The sequence below is a fragment of the Salvia hispanica genome, chromosome 3, assembly GCF_029641045.1.
Source record: "Salvia hispanica isolate PSC_SH4W2 chromosome 3, Shi_PSC_v1, whole genome shotgun sequence".
In the NCBI taxonomy this organism is placed as follows: Eukaryota; Viridiplantae; Streptophyta; class Magnoliopsida; order Lamiales; family Lamiaceae; genus Salvia; species Salvia hispanica.
The window spans coordinates 19208091-19230273 of NC_142694.1; the positions used below are offsets into that span (position 1 = coordinate 19208091).

Sequence of the window (22183 nt, forward strand, 5' to 3'; positions counted from 1 at the left end):
TACTCTGAATTTTTGCATGTTTACTTTGCTAAATACTCCCCTTTACCTAAAAGCAACTTTTTGTGCTCAAATTAAAGGTTTAATAATGTGTTTTTTTTTTTATGTTGTTTAGTGTTTTTGGCACTCCCTTTTTTTCTTAGATGATAGTATACTATAAATTTGTATTTCATGCCGCCGTCAAATATAACATGATGGTAGTATACTGTAATGCATAAAGAAATACTATTAACGATACAAAACAAATAAATGATGTGTGATAAGGTGGCCCATAATCCATTTATTTCCTTTATACCGTGATTAGTTCCAACTAATTCAATACTCCAAGACGATTGTATCGGAGTTGGAGTTGGAGTTGGAGTTGGAGTTGGAGTTGGAGTCGGAGTCGGAGTCGGAGTCGGAGTTGGGGTCGGGGTTGGGCTCGGGTCGGATCGGTGCTAGGGTCCACCGCTGGCTCACGAAGGCCAGAATGCTAATACTCCCTCCGTCTCATTCTAAGTGACTTGTTTTCTCATTTTAATTGATACATTTTCTACTATAAATATATCATTATTTCTACTTTATCATCTCACTATACTTTATTTTGTCTCCATTCAATTCTCAAAACAAAGCTTTATAAAATCTCGTATCAAATACTTCCTCCGTCCCATAGAAATATGACTGAATTTTCTTTTTCATCCATCCCATATGTAGGGATCAGATCACTTAGGATTCACTAATTACCAGGACCTCTTTTATTGATTGGTTCTGAGATGGCTAATCTCAGAGGTACAAACCAATACAACAGTGGTATCACGATTACACACTAAGTACAAGAGTTACAACCAGAAACCCTAGACTAATGTCAAGCACTCCTCTGGTCTTGAGATTCCATCACTTCTGATAGTACCTGCACACTTAGTAAGGAAATTAGTCACACAAGAAATGATCCTGAAGGATCTAAACCACAAGAAAGGACTAAGTCAGAGAATCGGGCCACGAGTGGCTCAAGTCACAGCAGTGACTGCACTAGGCCTCAGACCTCCCCAATCCTCACAGCAAGTCACAAAGGAGAGCACCATTGAACGAACTCAAACCAGAGATCAGTGGAACCCTATATCTCACCGGTCAACACACACCACGACCGTCTCACACGCGGACTCACACCCACAACTTTAGAACACAGCCAAGAACTCCAAGAGCCCTCACCAAACACTCCAAGCACTTCGGGATTGGTCACTTAAAAAAGACCAAACCCTAGATTAGAGAAGGAAACCGAAGAAGTTGCCTATCACTCAATCTACACCGGTAGAACTCTTAGGAACTGAGAATCATCGGTGTAACAGAAAGCTCAAAGAAGAACTCCGACTAGACTTGCCGGAATCTTAGAGAGAAGGAAGAGAGAAGGCGGTGGATCTGAGAGCAAGAGAGAGAGAGGATAGATTCGAATGAGAGAAACCCTAAGGTCTTCTCTCACTTAACAAACACACCTCACATCTAACGACTGTGGTGCAGGATCCGCGTGGAGTTGCCACATGGCGTGCATCCAGCAGCTCTGGCAAGGAAACGGGCCAGACTTAATTTGGGCCATCAATTAATCATATGGGCTCATCAATAAACTAGCCCAACCAATTAATAGTGGAAGCCCAAAGCAAGGAGTCTAATAAATCAACATTCTCCACCTTTGGACTACTTCTGGAGAAACAGGGAAGAGCCTTGGTCTACTGCTGCTTCATCATAGCCTACAAGGCATTCATATCACCAAAGAACACAAAGCTCATTGGATAGAAAATGTCAGGTTGCCTAACAAAACACCAGATGGTAAACCAATTAGTTTTGTAGGACTTAAGCTGCCTTGTGACTTCAAAGAGTCAGCAAGGTCTTTCCCCGGGACATGCAATGCACATGCTCAACCAAAATCAAAATGCAATTTTTTGATGCATGACATCAATTTATTCACAGAGAGACATTTAGTACCCATATCAGCTGGGTTATGATCAGTATGCACCTTTTGTAAAAGAACTTCACCTTTTTCCACAACATCTCTAATGAAATGGAACCTAACATCTATATGCTTAGTTCTATCATGGAAAACAGGATTTTTACAAAGTTGGATGACAGACTGACTATCAGAATTAAGCACAGGAGCAGACTTAATAAAATTGAGCTCAGAGAGAACTCCCTTTAACCAGATTGCCTCCTTCATAGCCTTTGTAATGACTATATATTCTGATTCTGTTGTAGACAGAGCTACAATGTGTTAGAGTTGTGATTTACAACTAACACAAGACCTGCAAACCTGAAACACATAGGAAGTTGTGGACTTCCTCTTATCCTTATCATTTGCAGTTAGAATCAACAAAACCATACAACTCAACACCTTGATCATGCTTAGAAAAACATAAACCATACTTAGAAGTATTTTTCAGATATCTAAGCAACCATTTAAGAGCCTCCCAATGCACTGGCCCAGGGTTAGACATGTATCTACACAAGCAAGAAACAACATAGGCAATATCAGGCCTAGTACTAACCATAAGATACATCACAGAGCCAATAGAATTAGAATAAGAGACCTTTTGCATAGCTTTTACCTCAGATTCAGTTGTAGGACAAAGGTCCTTACTCAGCCTTAAATGAGCAGCTAAAGGAACAGAAGCAATTTTAGCACCAAGCATATTAAACTTTTCAAGAATTTTTGGCACATAAGGTTCTTGATGAAGGACCAGAGAAGAGGACTTTCTATCCCTAAGGATATTGATCCCCAAAATCTTTTTTGCATCACCAAGATCTTTCATGTCAAAATTTTCACACAAAGCACTTTGCACATGTTTAATAGACTTAATACAAGGACCCATAATAAGCATATCATCCACATACAACAGCAAGAACACAGGCACTTTATCAAGGTTTTTCACATACAAACAAGCATCAAAGGTGCTCCTAACAAAGCCTAACTTCTGCATGCATGCATTAAACTTGATATTCCACTGCCTAGGAGATTGTTTAAGACCATACAGAGCCTTCTTAAGCAAACACACATAATTGGGAAAGTTAGGATCCACAAAACCCTCTGGTTGTTTCATATATATTGGTTTATCCAAATCACCATGAAGAAAAGCAGTTTTGACATCCATTTGCTTTAATTTCCAATTAAAATGAGCACATAAGGCAAGCATTACTCTTACAGTAGTAAACTTAACCACAAGAGCAAAAATTTATGTATAATCTATCCCCTCTTGATGAGTAAAACCTTTGGCAACCAACCTAGCCTTGTACCTCAATCCCTGAATCTCATCTTTCAACTTAAACAGCCACCTGCAATCAACTACAGAGGCACCAGGGGGTAGAGGCACAAGGTTCCAAGTATTATTGACAAACAAAGAGTGGATTTCTTCGTGCATAGCTTTAAACCACATACCCCAAAACTTGGACTTTGAGCCTGTTTAAAAGATTGAGGCTCATTTCCATCAGATTCAAACACATTAAAAGCTAGGGCAACTAAATCATAAAAGAACCAAATCTATCAGGGGGTTTGCCAACCCTTCTCATTCTATCCACAGTTAATTGATAATTGTGTATATCTGGATTATTATTGGGTTGTGGCTCACCATCAAAAACATTTTCAAGATCAGGGTCTTGGTTTTCCAGAGGCTCAGGGGGGATAGGATCTGGGTTAATAGGGGAAGAATTCCACACCTGCTCCACCTCAGTGGAAGCATCACTACCCTGGGACTCCACCTCACTTGAGGACCTCTCATTAGATTGCTCCACCTCACTAAGAGGTTCACCATCTGAGGTGGAGAAGCAGGGGACCTAGGAACAACACAAGGGAAATCTTCTTCATTGAAGATGACATCCCTACTAACCACAACCTTGAAACCAGATTCATCCCTAACCCACACCCTATAACCCTTAACACCATCGAGATAGCCAACAAAAACACTCTTCCTTGATCTTGGGTCTAACTTATCAGTTTTTGAATGAATAAAAGCACTACATCCAAACACCCTTAGGTGTGACAGATTGGGTTTACTACCAGTGAAAACATGCTCAGGGCATCTGCCCTTAAGAGGAACAGAAGGGGATCTATTTATCAAATAGCATGCAGTGTAAAGGGCTTCACCCCAAAACTTTTTTGACAAACCACTTTTGGATAGGAGACACCTGACCTTTTCAAGTAAAGTCCTATTCATCCTCTCAGCAACTCCATTTTGCTGAGGGGTGTAAGGCGTAGTTTTATGTCTCCTAATCCCAGTTTTTGACACAAAGAATCCATTTGAGCATTGCAAAACTCAAGGCCATTATCTGTCCTAATGGTCTTGATACACTTTCCAGTTTGATTTTCAATTAAAACTTTCCAATTTGAAAAAGTTTGAAAAACATTAGACTTATGTTTTAAAAGAAAACAACAAACTTTTCTTGAAAAATCATCCACAATGGATAGGAAATACACAGATCCAGAGTGGGTAGTTAGAGAGGCAGGTCCCCAAACATCCATATGCAAGTACTCTAAGACAGCTTGACTAACATTTTCAGTCACAGGGATGGGAAAAGACACCCTATGTTGTTTTCCCATCACACAAGTTTCACAAAAGGGGAGCTCATTTTTGAAATCCAACTCACTCAAAATTTCAGAATTTTTCAAAAGTTTTAACCCCTTCTGACTCATGTGCCCAAGTCTATTATGCCACAGTAAAGCCTTATCCATTTTAACCAGATTTACACTGTGATCATAACTAGTTAGAGGCTTAGCAGTACACACATACAGATTACACTTTTTCACAGCTTTAAATAGGCATAACACACCCTTACAGATCTTCATAATACCCTGCCCCCACTTACCCTCAAAACCCTCAGATTCAAGACAAGAGCAAGACAACAGATTATAACTCAGATCATACACATATCTCATATCCATTCTCAAACTTTAAAAGCACAGTACCAATGCCAAGAATTTTACACTTCTTGTCATTAGCCATAGACACAAAAGCATTTTCAACAGGTTTGAGAGAATTGAAAGCATCTTTGAAAGGATATATGTGAAAAGTGCATCCTGAATCAATTAGCCAGTCATTTTTGGTAAAGAAACACTCAGAGACAGAATTTACAGAAAAAACATCATAGTTCATAAAACAAAGACCATCTGCACCATCTTCCCTGGCCAGATTTGCAACAGACTCCATTTGGTTATTACCATTTGGATTATTACCTTTCTTGTGTCTAGTACATTCTGCCTTGTAATGACCCACTTCACCACAATCAAAACATTTTCTTTTAAACTTAGGGTCTTTGCTTTTAGACCTAGACCTGCCTCTGTTTGTCTTTTTACCATTCCCAGAGGAATTACTACCATCCCCTCTAGATTTAGATCTCCCTCTCATATTCAAAGTCTTAGTTTGAGAAGATTTAGAGTTAAAGTTTTCTTTAAGCTCCAATTCTTTTGACTTTAAAGAACTGATTATTATGTCTAAAGGGGCACTATCCCTTCCATACTTTATAGTTCCCTTAACATCACTATAAGTATCAGGGATAACATTCATGAGGGCTATGTTGGTATACTCATCAATTGTTTTATCTCCAGGCCTTTTAATGTCCTGGACCAAATTTTGAAAAGTATCAATATTATCATCTATGTCCTTTGAAAGATCCAATTTCAATTTAAAAAGATTTTCCAGAAGATACATCATGGAGGACATAGAAGTTTCAGTATAGAGAGTATCCAGCTTAGTCCACATCTCACTGCCAGACTCAATAGCCCCAACCTTTCTAATCACAGAGTCAGAAAGGTTGAGGATAATTGAAGACCTAGCTAATTCATTCATTTCAGCCTTTTTCTCAGCAGACATATTTTCAGGAAGAACCCCTTCAATGGCTTTGAAAACCTTTTGTTGAATCAAGACACATTTTACCTTTTGTTTCCAAATAACAAAATCATTTTTCCCATTGAAGGGGACAATGCCAACTGGCTGGGTCATTTTAAGAAAGATCTTTACACACACAAAAGAACCCACAACACCAAGGGCAAAGCAAGCAACTCTGCTTTCACAGATAGTGGATTTAAACAAGTAAAAGTCAAGGAATCCACTAGGAACGGATATGCAAAGATTTTTCATGTAATAATCATAGATGCAACTAGCAGCAAACACACACACACAGGAAGAACAACTCAAGGTGATCCTAGACACACTATTATCAAGTCCAGGGGAGTTCCTCCCTATCTGTCTCGTGTACCCCGGCAAGAGGATTTCCCAGTTCACAATCACCCAATGTATGGGGGGCGCAGGGGGTCACTCAAGGCGGTTAAGGCACAGGGTGGATAGGTAATTCACTCAAGACACAGAAACTGAGCTCTGAGATACACACCTTGAGTAAGAAAAGAAGAGCAAGCAAGCAGCGGAAAATAAATAAAGTAGTAAGCACCAAGATCATGCAAGAAAACAAGAGCACAAAACCTAGACCGCGGCCAGCGGTTACTACCAGCAACAAAAGCCCAAGCCTAGGGTTCTAAGAAAACAGTAAATGAGAGGTTCAGCCAATTTACCAGAGCGGGAACCCTATCGTTAAGGAGAACCCGACTATACCTGAGAGCCTATACCGGAGGCTTGAGCTTTACTCTGAAGAGCCCACCTCCTTTTAATTTTGCGACCCGGTGTGCCTAAGTGATCCCCCCGTGGCTCTGATACCACTGTAGGGATCAGATCACTTAGGATTCACTAATTACCGGGACCTCTTTTATTGATTGGTTCTGAGATGGCTAATCTCAGAGGTACAAGCCAATACAATAGTGGTATCACGATTACACACTAAGTACAAGAGTTACAATCAGAAACCCTAGACTAATCTCAAGCACTCCTCTGGTCTTGAGATTCCATCACTTCTGATAGTACCTCCACACTTAGTAAGGAAATTAGTCACACAAGAAATGATCCCGAAGGATCTAAACCACAAAGGACTAAGTCAGAGAATCGGGCCACGAGTGGCTCAAGTCACAGCAGTGACTGCACTAGGCCTCAGACCTCCCTAATCCTCACAGCAAGTCACAAAGGAGAGCACCGTTGAACGAACTCAAACCAGAGATCAGTGGAACCCTAGATCTCATCGGTCAACGCACACCACGACCGTCTCACACGCGGACTCACACCCACAGCTTCAGAACACAGCCAAGAACTCAAGAACCCTCACCAAATACTCCAAGCACTTCGGGATTGGTCACTGACAAAAGACCAAACCCTAGATTAGAGAAGGAAACCGAAGAAGTTGCCTATCACTAAATCTACACCGGTAGAACTCTTAGGAACTGAGAATCATCGGTGGAACAGAAAGCTCAAAGAAGAACTCCGGCTAGACTCGTCGGAATCTTAGAGAGAAGGAAGAGAGAAGACGGTGGATCTGAGAGCAAGAGAGAGAGAGGATAGATTCGAATGAGAGAAACCCTAAGGTCTTCTCTCACTAACAAACACACCTCATATCTAACGGCTGTGGTGCAGGATCCGCGTGGAGTTACCACATGGCGTGCATCCAGCAGCTCTAGCAAGGAAACGGGCCAAACTTAATTTGGGCCAGCAATTAATCATATGGGCTTAGCAAAAAACCAGCCCAACCAATTAATAATGGAAGCCCAAAGCAAGGAGTCCAATAAATTTACACCATATAAATATTTCATATCCATTTATGAAAACCTTTTTCTTCTTATCTTTTACTTTATCATTCGATGACTCCACCAACCACTACATTTTTTAATTACTCTCGATGTTCCTAAAGATGTTCGGGGGGGAGCCCATGGGCGCGCCACGGAGTTGGCCTGGCCAGGGCTCTTGGGCGCGGGGCGCGGCGCCCTATTGTGGCGGCTGAGAGCTGCGGAGCCTGCCCAGGTTCGACTTTTTTTTAATTTTTTTTTATTTTTTCAATCTTTGTGCTAATTTTGTGGAAGCAAATTTTGGAGAAGATGAAGCGTAGAGAGAAATATGGAGAGAGAGAGTGTGTGTAATTAAAAAGGGGATGCCGGTTTTCAAAAAATTAATTTAGCATTAATTTAGGAAACAAATAATCTCTATGCTGTAAAACTAAATCCCAATTAAAATTGGTCAACTTTTTAATTAAGATTTGTGATTCTCAATTCACACTATAATTACGAAAATAATTAAAATTCAAATTTTCAATAAATATATTTACTTGTAATTGTCAATTTTTTTAATAATTAATTTATATTTTTTTTTTCTAATTATTATAGTCTGATAATTTTTATTTTAATTGAATTAAAATATACCAAGAATTGAAAAAATAATTAGATTTGTGCCTTGGGCTTGTCCACTACTTGGGTGGACAAGTTTTTTTGTTGGCCCTGGCCAAGTTTTTGTGGCTTGGGCATGACCTAACTATTGTGGACACCCTGAGTATGATAAACTAAAAAGAAAATATTGACATCTTGAATGGAACGGGGAGAGTATTTTTTTTTCTTTCTCTCTTACTTTACTAATTACATATCATAACTCGTGTTATCCCTCATTAGTCATTTCTATGGGACGGGGAAAGTACGAAAGGTTTGCTTAGAGTGGGGGACACACATGGAATATTGCTTAGGTTTTTTAAGTTGCCGTCGACTTTAAAATGCGAAATTTAATCAAATTTCATGATTTATTTGGCAAAAATTTATTGGACGATGCCGGTTGTCCACATAGATATTTCGGTTGACACATAAACTGTCACGACCGCATTTTGCTAAGGATAGCGAAAGCGGGTAAACCGCGACTAATAAGAGGGATTAAAGAAGCGGGGAAAAGAAAAGGGCTAGAACTTGAGAATTTCACAAAGCCAAGTCAATTGATAACATAGAAGCCAAGTATTTCATTACACGGTCTTGAAAACAGAATAGACATCTCCTCGAATAAATCAGAGTTGATGGTGAGGTTCTTAATTCTAAGAGCACAGCGGAATAAGTCCTTGCTAAACGACTTCGTGTATGAAGACACGAATCGTTGGGAGATCAACTTGATAACATCGACTCCGATCATCACTCCATCCTCTTGACGTTCAACCTGCACATTTATAAATACATGCAGGGCTGAGTACAGGAGTACTCAGTGGACACGTGCCGAAAACAAAACATACATTATATAGTTGTCAAGCCATCACAGTAACACACGGAGGTTTTCTTAAAAGGCCCGAGCTTACTAAGTTCTTTTGTGAGCTAAAAGTTCGACTACAGACTAGGTTCTTTCATCATTCATCATTCATTCATAAATCCATTCCATTCATTCATAAATCCATTCCATTCGTGAATCCATTCCATCTATAAATCCATTCCATTCGTGAATCCATTTCCGTTCGTGAATCCATTCCATCTATAAATCCATTCCATTCGTGAATCCATTCCATTCGTGAATCAATTTCCGTTCGTGAATCCATTCCATCTATAAATCCATTCCATTCCATGACATTCAATCTCATTTATCAAAAAAAACATTTATGGCATGACAATAATTTTGAAAAGAAACATAGCTCCATTTTGAGAAAAGATGATTTTTCATAACTTCAAATGTATTTGCTTTATATCCACACCAGTGTGCTGAATATTAAAAGAAAGCCCACCTGGTATGCTTATTCCTTAATTCAATTATTTGCGTTGGCCTCACTTGCCCTTGAGCAGTTTATGCTTTGAAAATAAATAGCGTAGCACGCTAATTAGTACTTGAACTATTTCTCATTAGAAAGAATGCATGCACTCTATGACATACACCTATATCCTTAGTCTGGTCTCATAAGATCTCAAATCCTTTCTCGGGCTTCACTAAGTTGTAGGATTTATTCATTCACTTCACTAAGTTCGGAGAAGTTCTATTTTCTTAAAAACAAATACTTGAGCAATTAATAAAATATGGATTCTTGGAAAATCCCTTCTTAAATCTTTTGTTTGAATTTTTCTTAAGGCCGCCCATGGCGTCGCGACGCCGGTCGGCTTTCGCGTCTCCCACTCTACTACTTTATTTTCCCGGAATCTACATAAATTATTCGGAATTTATACATCGACTTTTCCGGCTTCATCTCAAAATTTTCCATCTTTGAAAACTTAGAAATTATTCGGGAATTAATTAATTGAGCTCCAACTCAAGTCCTTAAATTAATCTCATCCCACTTCCCATAATTAAATCTTGGCCCAACAATAATAATAGTCTCCACTTATTTCTTTCATAAAAATCAGCCCACCTTCTATTTTAATTAAATGGGTTTAGCCCATACTATTTAAAATATTCCAACTTTAATTAACTGACAAGTTGGCCCAACCTTTTTGTTAAATAGTGCAGCCCCATTATATCAACCCATCGTCCCTCTCTTCTTCTTCCAAAACTCAACCATTTCAAATCCCTAAATTAGAAGAACAGAGAAGCAGCGACGGTTCCTCTCCTCAGCTTGTCGCCGCCTCCGGCGAATTCGCCACCGCCGTTTTCTCCTCCGGCGAGCTCTCTCTCTCCTTCAAGTTCTCTCTCTTCGTCGAGCCCTCTCTGTCGAGCTCGCCCTCTTTCTCCGGAGATCGCAACGCTGCCATCGCTGAGCAAGCGGCGAGGAGCTCCTAGCGCTGCGCGTGCTCTCTCCGGCTCGCGTGGGGAAGCTCCGAAGTCCGCCATCTCACACCGTCGGCCTCGGCGAGCAGAACCGCCGTCTGCCTACGCTATCTGCCCCCGCTCGTCGCCGGCAGCTCTACTAGATACTCCTCACTCCAAAGCTAAGTCTCCTTCCCCTTCCCCTCTGATTCCATTTCTTTGAGCTATGGCAGCAGCTTGGTAATTGTTGGTATGTGGTATGATCTTGTTGGAGCATTTGTTAATCTCATGATTTAAATCTTTGAGAGCCTACTGGATTGGTTCCTTTCCTTGGTTTGATTGCTTTTCTTGCAATACTAGTTAATGATTTATCAATTGGGGCACTTAGCTTACTGCATTGAGTCTCTATTTCTTACACATGCTTACTGTGGGAGAACTTGAGGGTTCTGCTATTGTTCCATACTTGGTTGTGAGAATCCTATGGAAATTTCTAAGTTCTTGTACTATCTATTTGTTGTTCTACATGATGCAAAGGTTATTGGGTGTTGAGGTTGTTACCTCACTTTGATGAATCCTCTCGGATGGGACTGATGTCCAGCCTCAAAATCTCCTCCTTGCTCCTCCTCCCTTCCTTGCTATATTCCTTGACTTTATGTGAGTTTGGGGTGTCGATTTTGTGTGGAGGAGAAGGGAGATGAGGCTGCTTATATAGTGCTCTATTCTTGGCTTTTTGTGCTTGAGACTTGGAGGCAAAGGCTCCTATTTTGGGGCTGCCAGCTCTCCCTCTTTTGAGTTTAATGTTTATGTCTTTCATACCTCTTTTGGTGTGTGTATGGTTGTCTCTCTTGGCTGTTTCCTCAGCCTTGATCGATGGGAGAAGAGAATCTGCCTACTCTATTGTGGGCTTAGGCGATGACTTCTCATGGAAGATTATATTATCTCAAATTCTAGTGGAGAGATATGAGGATATCTTGATTCTTGGTTTTTTTTTTAGACTTGCTGGTTGTTTGAAGGGGACATAGCATACTTGGCATCTTTACTATTTTGATGAAGGTCCAAGACTTTATCTTTTTGGTTGAGGAAATCACTAACCCCTTTTGGTGCTTGACTTGCAGGCTGCCACATTTGGAGCATGGTGAGGGTGGAATCGAGAAGGATGGGGGAGAGAAGAGAAGATCTTGAACTGCAGCTCCCTTGATCAAAGCAACTTAGTTTTTTTTTATCTTGAGATTAGCTACAACAATTTCCGTAGAGTAGAACTAGCCACCATTATTTTTTTTCCACTTTGAGAAGGGTCTCCCATGTGCTTGAATCCAATTTGTTGTACTTTAGTATACACATGTGCATTTCCTCACTTTTCTAATAAAACTATTTTCTCTACTTTTATCCTTGAATTAAAATTTTCTTGCACTTTATTTTTTCCAACCTAAAATACTTAGATTATCCATAAGCCGAAAATACATCGAAGGAAGTACGATTACACCACTTCTAAACGAAATTAGATAGGCTAATAAATCCGATTTATCTCGAAAGAAATGAACGAAATTCTGGGGCGTTACATAAACCTCGATTTCAATAAAATTAAAATTATGAATAATTGCGAATTCACATAGTATTTTAGTAGTAATTTATTGTTTTGTACTCCCTCCGTCCCATTGAAGATGACTCACTTTCCTTTTTGGTTTGTCCCAATCAAGATGACTCATTGCTTAAAATGGAAACTCCTTTATTTCTACTTTATTCTCCCTCTCTTACTTTACTCTCTCCACTTAACACACAAAATAAAGTTGCATAAAATCCCGTGCCGTCCAAGAAATGGGTCATCTTCCTTGGAACGGAGGGAGTAATAATTAAGGGACTGAAACAAAACTTGACAATTTGGGATAAAAAACTTAATAATAATAATAATAATAATAATAATAATAATAATAATAATTTAGAAAAAGGAAAAAGAAAACATTGCTGCCCAGAACTTGTTGAATGGATGGCAACATGTTATTCAATTCACCTCCACAAAATCCCAAGTTCAGTTTATCCATTCAAAACTTCTTGCTCTCTCAGCTCACTCACCGCTACAAAAATCAACGCCACCACATTTAAAATCTACTTAATCTTCTTCCCTATAATCTTGTCTACAATCATTCCCATAACCTCACAATGATTGCAAATCTCTCTTTATCCCCTCGCCAATTCGCCAGATTCAGCACCTCACGAATACCCATTTCCGATTTTCCCCCCAAATCCAAAACCCCTAATTTATTCAAACCTCTATCTTCTTCGCCATGCTCAATAATTCACAGAGATAGTCCGATTCTATTCCGGAGCAGAGGATTACGAGATGCTGCAAGGAAAAAGTTTCGAACTTGCGCGATTGGCGGGCTTGATTTTGGTGCGTTCGAGAGCGCTCAATCAGTTCTTGAAGCAGCTGCCGTGTTGACTGCAATCATCGTGGTTCACGAAAGCGGCCATTTCTTCGCAGCTTATCTTCAGGGGATTCACGTGAGTAAATTTGCAGTTGGTTTTGGTCCGATTTTAGCTAAATTCAATTCGAAAAATGTTGAGTATTCATTTAGGGCTATACCTCTCGGTGGATTTGTTGCGTTTCCTGATAATGATCCCGATAGCGATATCCCTGCCGATGATGTCAATTTGCTGAAAAATAGGCCGATTTTCGATAGGGTTGTTGTGATTTCTGCTGGTGTGATTGCCAACATTGTGTTTGCTTATGTTATCATCTTTGCACAAGTACTGTTTGTTGGATTGCCTGTGCAAGAATCGTTCCCTGGTGTGCTTGTGCCAGAGGTGAGGCCGTTTTCGGCCGCCTCAAGAGACGGTTTGTTGCCCGGTGATGTGATTTTAGGCCTAGATGATGTTGAGCTTTCGAGAACCGGTCCTAATTTGGTTTCTGAGGTAGTTGATGTGATTAGGAATAGCCCGAATAGGAAGGTAGTGTTTAAAGTCGGAAGGGGGAGTGAGAATGTGAAGATCAATATCACCCCGGATAAGAATGTGGATGGCACCGGGAGGATCGGAGTTCAGTTGTCGCCTAATGTGAAGCTCACGAAGATTAAACCGAGGGATCTGTTTGAGGTGTTCCGTTTCTCTGGCCGTGAGTTTTGGGGTTTGTCTTCTAATGTTCTGGACAGTTTGAAGCAGACATTCATGAATTTCTCCCAGTCCGCTAGTAAGGTTTCTGGTCCCGTTGCCATCATAGCCGTTGGTGCAGAAGTTGCAAAGTCAAACACTGATGGCCTTTACCAATTCGCGGCTATTTTGAATCTGAATCTCGCTGTGATAAACATTCTGCCTCTGCCTGCCTTGGATGGTGGATCGTTGGCGTTCCTCCTGATAGAGGCGGCTAGAGGCGGGAGGAAGCTCCCGTTTGAGTTGGAGCAGCGGATCATGTCATCTGGGATCATGCTGGTTATAGTCCTCGGGGTTTTCCTTCTTGTGCGTGACACGTTAAACCTGGACATCATCAAAGATTTGTTATGATTCTTGGCCAGGTAAATGCTTCGTTTCTTGAGATGTTCGTATGAGGAGAGGCCAATGATGCATACGCTGGTCGCTTGTTACTGTTGCTCCGCGTAAATACATACGATAAATCCCCTCTTCATCTGGATCTTGAGGTCTAGTGAACATTATTGATTGTCTAGTGCTCAACACATTAATCTAAATACTTAGATTATATACTCCATCTGTTTTAATTCGAGAATCGTTTTATAGTTACCAGTTGGACTCGATATGATGATCTTTGTATAGTTTTTCGAGATCATGTGTATCATTTTTCTGTGTTGCTGCCTACTCTACTATTACCTGTGCTGTTTAATTCCTCTCATTCTCGAAATGCTTATGTTGTCGATTACTTGATGTTGGTTGTTAGGTGCTTCGTCGTCGTCGTCTTCGTTGTTGTTGTTGTGATTTGATACATCTATGATTGCTTTTACACTCATGTTTCTGTTTATTGAAGGACATTAAATTTGTTGGATGCAATATTTCAGTAGATAGGTAGGTCAATAATTGTGTACTCGACTTATTAATATATGGATTCATAGAGTGAACTTATGGAATTATAATATACTCCTATATATTTAAGATAAATTGCATATCTAGTTTGGAACGACAAGTGAGAAGTGTTGAAGATGATTCAAGAAAAGATATATTTTCATTGCATGAAATTTACTACCTTCTATTTGTTGTTATAGAAGGCATTAATTGATAATGCAGAGGAACTCTAGAGATACAACTTTCACAGACGAAATATTCTAGTTTGAAAATAAGAAACATCACAATGTTTGATGCCAATGTGATGTAGTAAGCATTAACATAGTTATGTTCATGGGCCGCCTTTGCCGCCGGAGCCGCTTCCAACTCCAACGCCGGTTCCAGAACCACCTCCAACACCTACTCCAATCCCAATGCCGATACCAACGCCAACTCCTCCACCGTGCCCTCCACCGCCACCACCTCCTATGCCACCACCAGCACCACCTCCTAATCCTCCACCAGCACCAGCACCACCACCAAACCCACCACCATGTCCTGAACCTCCACCTAAACCTCCGCCGCCACCACCGCCTCCTCCTCCTCCACCTCCACCGCCCCCAGCTCCTCCGGCACCAACACCCCCACCAGCACCAAATCCACCACCATGGCCAGATCCTCCCCCTAGACCACCACCTCCACCTCCACCCCCACCGCCGCCTCCTCCTCCCCCTCCTCCAACTCCACCCGCACCGCCTCCAACACCACCTCCTGCTCCAAAGCCTCCACCTGAGCCAGAACCACCCCCGATCCCCCCTCCACCACCTTTTCCTCCTCCTCCACCTCCTCCAAGACCTCCGCCTCCCCCTGCACCCCCACCAATCCCACCACCAGCTCCAAATCCTCCACCGGAGCCCGAACCACCTCCAATCCCGCCCCCGGCACCTTTTCCTCCTCCTCCACCTCCTCCAAGACCACCACCTCCCCCTGCACCCCCACCAACCCCACCTCCAAATCCTCCACCTGAGCCCGAACCACCTCCAATACCTCCCCCGCCACCTTTTCCTCCTCCTCCTCCTCCCCCAAGACCTCCACCTCCACCAAGTCCGCCACCACCTCCTGCTCCACCACCCAAACCGCCACCACCACCCAGTCCTCCTCCCCCCCCTGCTCCACCACCAAGTCCGCCACCTCCTCCTGCTCCACCACCCAAACCGCCACCACCACCTAGTCCTCCTCCTCCTCCTCCTGCTCCACCACCACCACCAAAGCCTCCGCCTCCTCCCACACCACCACCACGTCCACCATGTCCTCCACCAGGACGACCACCATAACCTCCCCGACCTCCTCCCCGTCCACCCCAACCGCGGCCACGGCCATAGCAGCCACGCCGGCTATACCTACAATCATCTCTCCAACCCTCCTTATCAAGTTTCCCATCACCAAGAATCTCTACACTCAAATTCAACACCAAGACAATGAGAAGGGCCGTTACACACATCCATTTATGAGAAATCCCCATTTTCCCTAAAAACCAAGGTTTATTATTAGTGTTATCTCACTCAACTCTGCATGCCCATTATATACAGAAACTAACTCATCTACACATCTACCCCCAATTAATGCACACATTGCTTGCTTACATCTACGCGTTTGAACAGATGGGAAGTGGCGGGAGAGCATTTATTGTTAAAAAAAAAGTCAATTCAGATTAGGGTTTAAAATGGTAAAATTTCATCTAGTTAAGCCTACCGACACACTCATCTCTCTCTATCTTATTTAGACATAAAACATGGGTCAACTTAGCTAGGATATTTCTATGTATCCTTTTAAATCTTTAGTTTCTAAAGAGTTATTAAAAGGTGTGGTTGGGATAGTGAAGTGAAGTTATAATATACTCCCTTTGTCCCGCTTTAGCAGCCTCATTGACTTTTCTGCACTCGTTTTGTAAAAATGATAATAAATAGTTAAAGTGGAGAAATAATAGAGTAAAAAAGAGAATAATATAGAGAAACGTCTTATCTACATTATTCTCTTTTTTATTTTATTATTTCTCCACTTTAACTATTTATTATCATTTTTACAAAACGAGTGCAGAAAAGTCAATGGGACTGCTAAAGCGGACGGAAGGAGTAATTAATGCTGCGCTATCTAGTATTGTAACTTTTTTATTTAAATTTTGTGATGGATTTGTAAGAGATGACTTGTACGAAGAACATCTCCCTTTTAATTAGAAAAGTATAGTAACACATGGAAAATGGTAAAATTAAATGTTCATGCTTTTGTTTGTGTTGAAATCATATCCTTATTACTACAAGATAACATACTTCTTGCATAAATTAAAATTATTATAGTAACAAATAAAAGAACTAGATGATATTTGTTATAAAGCACTCTAATTTTTTAAAAGTAGAAGTACTTAAATTGTCCATTTAATTTCTCCCAATAAAAGAAAATTACATTTAATGATTTACAGTTAGATGGAGAAATATATGAATCGTGAATCTGACCTGTTCAAATACCCGACTTAGTCCACCTTGACATTAATTTCTCACATGCATCCATTTAATATTTATTAAATGTATTAATGCTAGAGCTGTATAAAAGCAATAATACATGTAAAATATATAAAAAATATTAACAATAATACTAGCTAGACTACTAATAACATTACAATTATTATGATATAAAAGAAGATTTGATTATCGATTAACGAATTGCAATAGATTACTTTTGCATAAACATATAAGCGCATCTACAATGCTAAATAGGCCAGCAATAGGCCAGCCACTCTCTCTCCCTGCCACGTCAGCAGCACTAAAAATTCACCTGTCACATCAGATTTAGGCCAGCCATAGGCTAGCCATAGGCCAGCCGCAATAAAAATAATTCAAAATATACTACATTTACGGAATTAAAATCACGATTAAATTACCGAATTAAATTTACGAGACATATACGAGAAAATTCATTAATTTTTTTTTAAATAAAAAAAGTCCATTAACTAAAAATAAAAAAAATTACATAATAAAAAAAAAACGGGCTTCCACACACGAGCCACCACCCCACTCTACTGCTCACTAATTTATTAAAAAAATACATTAAAAAATGTTAGTATGACTTGAATCCGTTATAGTATGACATGTTTCTGTTTTAGGTCTTAATTTTGTATTGGGCTAGTTGTTGTTGTCCATCGATAGATGTTGCTCTTGTACAAAAATTTAGAGATAGAGAAATTCGCGTTTAAATAGTTTTTCAAAAATTAAAAAAAAAATTAAAAAAAAATTAAAAAATAGCACTGGCCGATCGCTGGCCGATCGGCACGCCACAATGCCGGCCTGCGCATCGGCCAGCGCGTCGCGATCGGCCAGCCCACGCCGAAATTTTGGCCGATTTCCCGCTGGCCACCTCCAATGGTTCGGCTAGCCGATCGGCCAGCGCCGCGAATCGGCTAGCCGGTCGCTAGCCGACCATTGGAGATGCTCTAATTAAGATCGATAGCAGTCGCATTAATTTACTGCCAAGATTACTGAAAAGAAAATTCAAAGTAAGCACAACCAAACCATTAGAGCATCCACAATGGTAATAGACCAGCCATATGCCAGTCACTCTCTCTCTGCCACGTCATCAACACTAAAAATCCACCTGCCACATCATCATTTTAATCAAACAGGCTAGCCGCAATAAAAATAATTAAAAAACAACTACATTTACGGAATTAAATTTACGATAAATTACGGAATTAAATTTACGAGACATATACGGGAAAATTCATTTATTTCATTTAAATTAAAAAAAAGATACATAGATAAAAAAAAGTACATAATTAAAAAAAAAAACCGGGATTCCACACACGAGCCCCCTCTCTCTACTTTCGTCGCCGTCGTCGCCGCCGCCACCCGGGACCTCCACATCGGTGGCATCTGAGCCCGCATCTGAGCCCCCCATCTGTGCCTTCACGGCATCCAAATCGACCTGCATGCTCTCGAGCATCGAGTGAAAAAACCTCTTCTCCGTGGGGTCAGTGGCGGTCCTCCAATCTTGGAAGATCGTGTACATCTGCTTCCGCATTTTTTGACGCAAGAAGAAGGTGTACGCGGGTGGGGAGGCGGGAGCTGCCGAGTGGACATCCTGGGGCGATAGGGGGAAGGATCCCCTCGCTGCCCGTTGCGCCTGCTTTTGGCCAACCGGGCGAGTGCGGCAAGCAAACGATGGAGGGGACGGAAACTCCTCAGCATCCGGGGGGAGGTCGTGGGAACCGCTGCTGCTGTCGCTGTAATCGACGGAATAGTTCAGCTTCTGCTTCTTCGGCCACCCAGCGTCGACCCCCGCCCGGAACTTCTCGAAGTCCTTTAACACCAAATAGCAGTTCCAAAAGTTGAACTCCATATAAAGCTCCGGCTTGGGGAATTGACTCTTCGCTATCCTCCGGCAGTCCTCCTCAGTCTGCCCACTACTCATCATGCGGAGGGCGTTGGCGTACAACCCCGAAAATCGGCCGACCACGGCCCTGATGCGTTCCCATCCCTTCCGGCACTCCTCGCCGCTGTAGTCTTTTCCGTGCGGGCAATACCTCTTGTAGGCTGCTCTAATCTTAGCCTACATGTTGACGATCCGCTGGTTGTTCGCAACCAGCGGATCGTCGCAAACCGACAACCACACCTTGGACAGGGCGACGTACTCCTCTTTCGTCCACTTCCTCCGTGTCGGCGAGTCGTCAACAGCCGGCTGCGACGACTCGCCGACCACCTTGCTCTTCCCCTTGCTCTTATTCTTCGGCGCGGCCCGACGACGCCCCTCTACTCCCCCTGCTGGAACGGCAGTGTCCGCCTCCCCGATATCGATCCCCAGCTCATGTAATGAGAAACGGTCATCTCCAGTGAACTGTGTCTCCACTGGGGTCGACGTGTGAGACGAAGCCGTCAAAGAATCAAGAGTGGGACGATAGATCGTGTCGCCCCCGGTGACCCCTGCATCCCGGACTGCATACCGGGCTGCATCCCTCCCTGCCATACCGACATCGTCCTCGTATCTATTGTACCATCTGCTGTGGCATCTGGGGCATACCTCCCCACCCCGGCGTTGCCTGCCCCCCACCCGGCACCCCCCCTGCGCGCCCGCCATCAACCCCATCAATTGTTGCCAAGGGGTGTAGTACCCTTGGCCCATCTGCCCGCCCATCCCGCCCATCTGCCCCCATCCAGACCCCATGGGTACCGTGGGAGTCTGAGATCTGCTCGTCGCCGGACTGGACTCGTTGTTGTTGTCCATCGCTCGATGTTGCTCTTGTATAGAAATTTAGAGAGAGAGAAAACTCGTTAATACAAGTGGTGCATATGAAAATGAAACTAAAATTGTGTATATATAGTGTTTCAAAAAATTTCAAAAATAAAAAAATAAAAAATTGCACTAGCCGATCGCGAGCCTGCAATGGCGGCCAGCGCATCGGCGAGCGCTCGCCTATTTTCTCGCTGAAAAGGCGCTGGCCGATTCCAATGGTTCGGCTAGCCGACCGGCTAGTCGGTGCGCTAGCCATCATTGTGGATGCTCTTAATTTGAGCTATTTATTGTTATGAATCAATCAAGAAAACGATATGCTAAGAATAAGAAAAAAGACACAGGAATTTACGTAGTTCGAAATTAATTTTGTTCTACATCCAAAAAAAAAAACAAGGGAAAGATTCTTTATTTGTGTATCACACAAACTATAACAGAGAAGGTAAAATATGTGTAGCAAGAATAGAAATAAAATTTGGGTAAGGTATAGATATGAAATAATTAAATGAATTTCCTAAAGGGGGATATATCGGCTTGAGTAACAATGGACCTTATAAGGAGTCCTTCTACTTGATTAGTTGAAAGTGAAAATAGTGAATCAGTTCAATTTGGATGGCAATTTGTGGCTAAACCAATCGATTTTTCTGATTCATAGCAACGCAATTGCGTTACAATTTTAAAGCCTCACGACTGAATCGATCGATTCAGTTTGATTTTTTAAGCATTGATACCAGAGTTATACAAATTAAATAGCTGCTCCAAAATACTCCATAGCATGTGGGCCCAAAAAAAATTAAATTGTTGCTCCAAAACACTCTAAAGGCCCAAATCTATTAATAGGAACCCAAAGTGGATACTTTAGTTCAAATTTCACCAAATGAAAGAAACAGGCCCACCAAGATAAAAGAGTAGAAGAAGAAAGATACTCCCTCCGACCATGAAATATTATCTCATTTTGCTATTTTGGGATGTCCGTGATTTAAAGTTTCATTTGATTATTTTCATTTTAGATAAGGAGACCCACCATTCACCCAACTCATTACATTTACATTCTATTATCAAACTAATATATAAAAGTGGGATCCACTTTTTACTAACTCATTTTCGCATTTTTCTTCAAATGGCAGACAATTTTTTAAAACTCGTAATAAGTCAAAATAAGACTATAAATGGCGGATAGAGGGAGTAATGCTTAATTCTATTCTACTCGTTAATAGATTGAGAGTTCAAGTAACATGATAGCATCACCTGTTGTCCAATTTATAGAAGTAATTAACTTCCACCCAATTATGATTTAAACTAGCCCAACAATACAACATCGGCCTAGACTCGCATCCCAAAATCAGAGACCTGGTGCACTCTAGTCTGACACTAAATAAATCCGATCAAGCTTTCGGGCAAAGAAAATTTAACCCATAAGAATTTATAGATGCTAGCTACTTCCCTTATCTCAAGAGAGTATGTCCTTTCAAATTTTAAAAACTCTTTTCTCTTTAAGGGCACCCACAATGCAACTCGTTACAGGCTCGGATTCTTCTTGCCAAGATGAGCCAGCGTTACGGACGTCTCATCTCACAAAGGGGCTCGCTAAGTAGGGGAAGTTGGCGGATAGCACGCCACGTGCCCCCATCCTCCTTTGCAGGCGGTGATTTTAAAAATGGATTTTAATTAAAAATCAATTTATATTTAAAAAGGCTATTTTTAATGTATATTTTAGTTAAAATTCTATTTTGAATTATAAAAATCAATTTTTATTTGAAAAGTATATTTTTAAAATAAATAAAAAAAATTTAATTTCACAATGATCCATACTAAAAGAGAGATCCATGAATTAGTGGAAGATTATATTTTGTAGTGTATAAGCCTAACATTAGAGGAACAAGTTTTGCATTGATTGAGCAAACCTTTCATAAAGAGATAATTAACTCCAATATTCATTGTGATTACGATGTTAGACAAATAGTTGATTTATAGATAGATTTTTCAATTCGAAATTTCATTGTGATTTCGAAGGACAACTAACTTTACACTTAAAATATGGATATTTTGTTCCTTTACATAGTACTGTTTGATTACAGTATAAAGTCAAAGATTTCCCTGGTAACATGTCTTGAAAAATTTTAGAGTTTATGGGTTCAAACATCAGACTCAACATTTTGGTTTTAGTTCTGACTTTTATATACTTTTTCTTATTTTTATTCTTTTTTTTATGCTTTACTTTTCTAATTGCATATCTTTTTTATAATAATATAAAATTTAATTTGAATAATGTTTGTATTTATGATTTAATTAGATTTAAATTTTGTTTAATTGTGTTTCACAATAAATAAATTGAAGTATAAAATAAATAGAAATTAAATAGCGTGACCCATGAATTGTGACTTTAATTTGAATAATATTTTAAA

At 40.9% G+C, this 22183-nt stretch overlaps 2 protein-coding genes and 1 long non-coding RNA gene across 3 annotated transcripts; 2 read left to right on the forward strand and 1 right to left on the reverse strand.

Moving 5' to 3' along the window:
- Positions 1-9890: 9890 nt before the first annotated feature.
- Positions 9891-11897, forward strand: LOC125214713 (uncharacterized). The gene is made up of 2 exons (XR_016137319.1): positions 9891-10698; positions 11633-11897. It is a non-coding gene; the product is annotated as an uncharacterized LOC125214713 (long non-coding RNA).
- A 601-nt stretch (positions 11898-12498) lies between these two features.
- LOC125214796 (membrane metalloprotease ARASP, chloroplastic-like) lies at positions 12499-14287 on the forward strand. The gene has a single exon (XM_048115954.2). The coding sequence runs from the start codon at positions 12675-12677 to the stop codon at positions 14010-14012; it is 1338 nt and encodes a 445-aa protein (XP_047971911.1). The 5' UTR covers positions 12499-12674; the 3' UTR covers positions 14013-14287.
- A 373-nt stretch (positions 14288-14660) lies between these two features.
- Positions 14661-16287, reverse strand: LOC125209464 (uncharacterized). Its single transcript, XM_048109064.2, has one exon. The coding sequence runs from the start codon at positions 16021-16023 to the stop codon at positions 14854-14856; it is 1170 nt and encodes a 389-aa protein (XP_047965021.2). The 5' UTR covers positions 16024-16287; the 3' UTR covers positions 14661-14853.
- Between the last annotated feature and the right edge of the window lie 5896 nt (positions 16288-22183).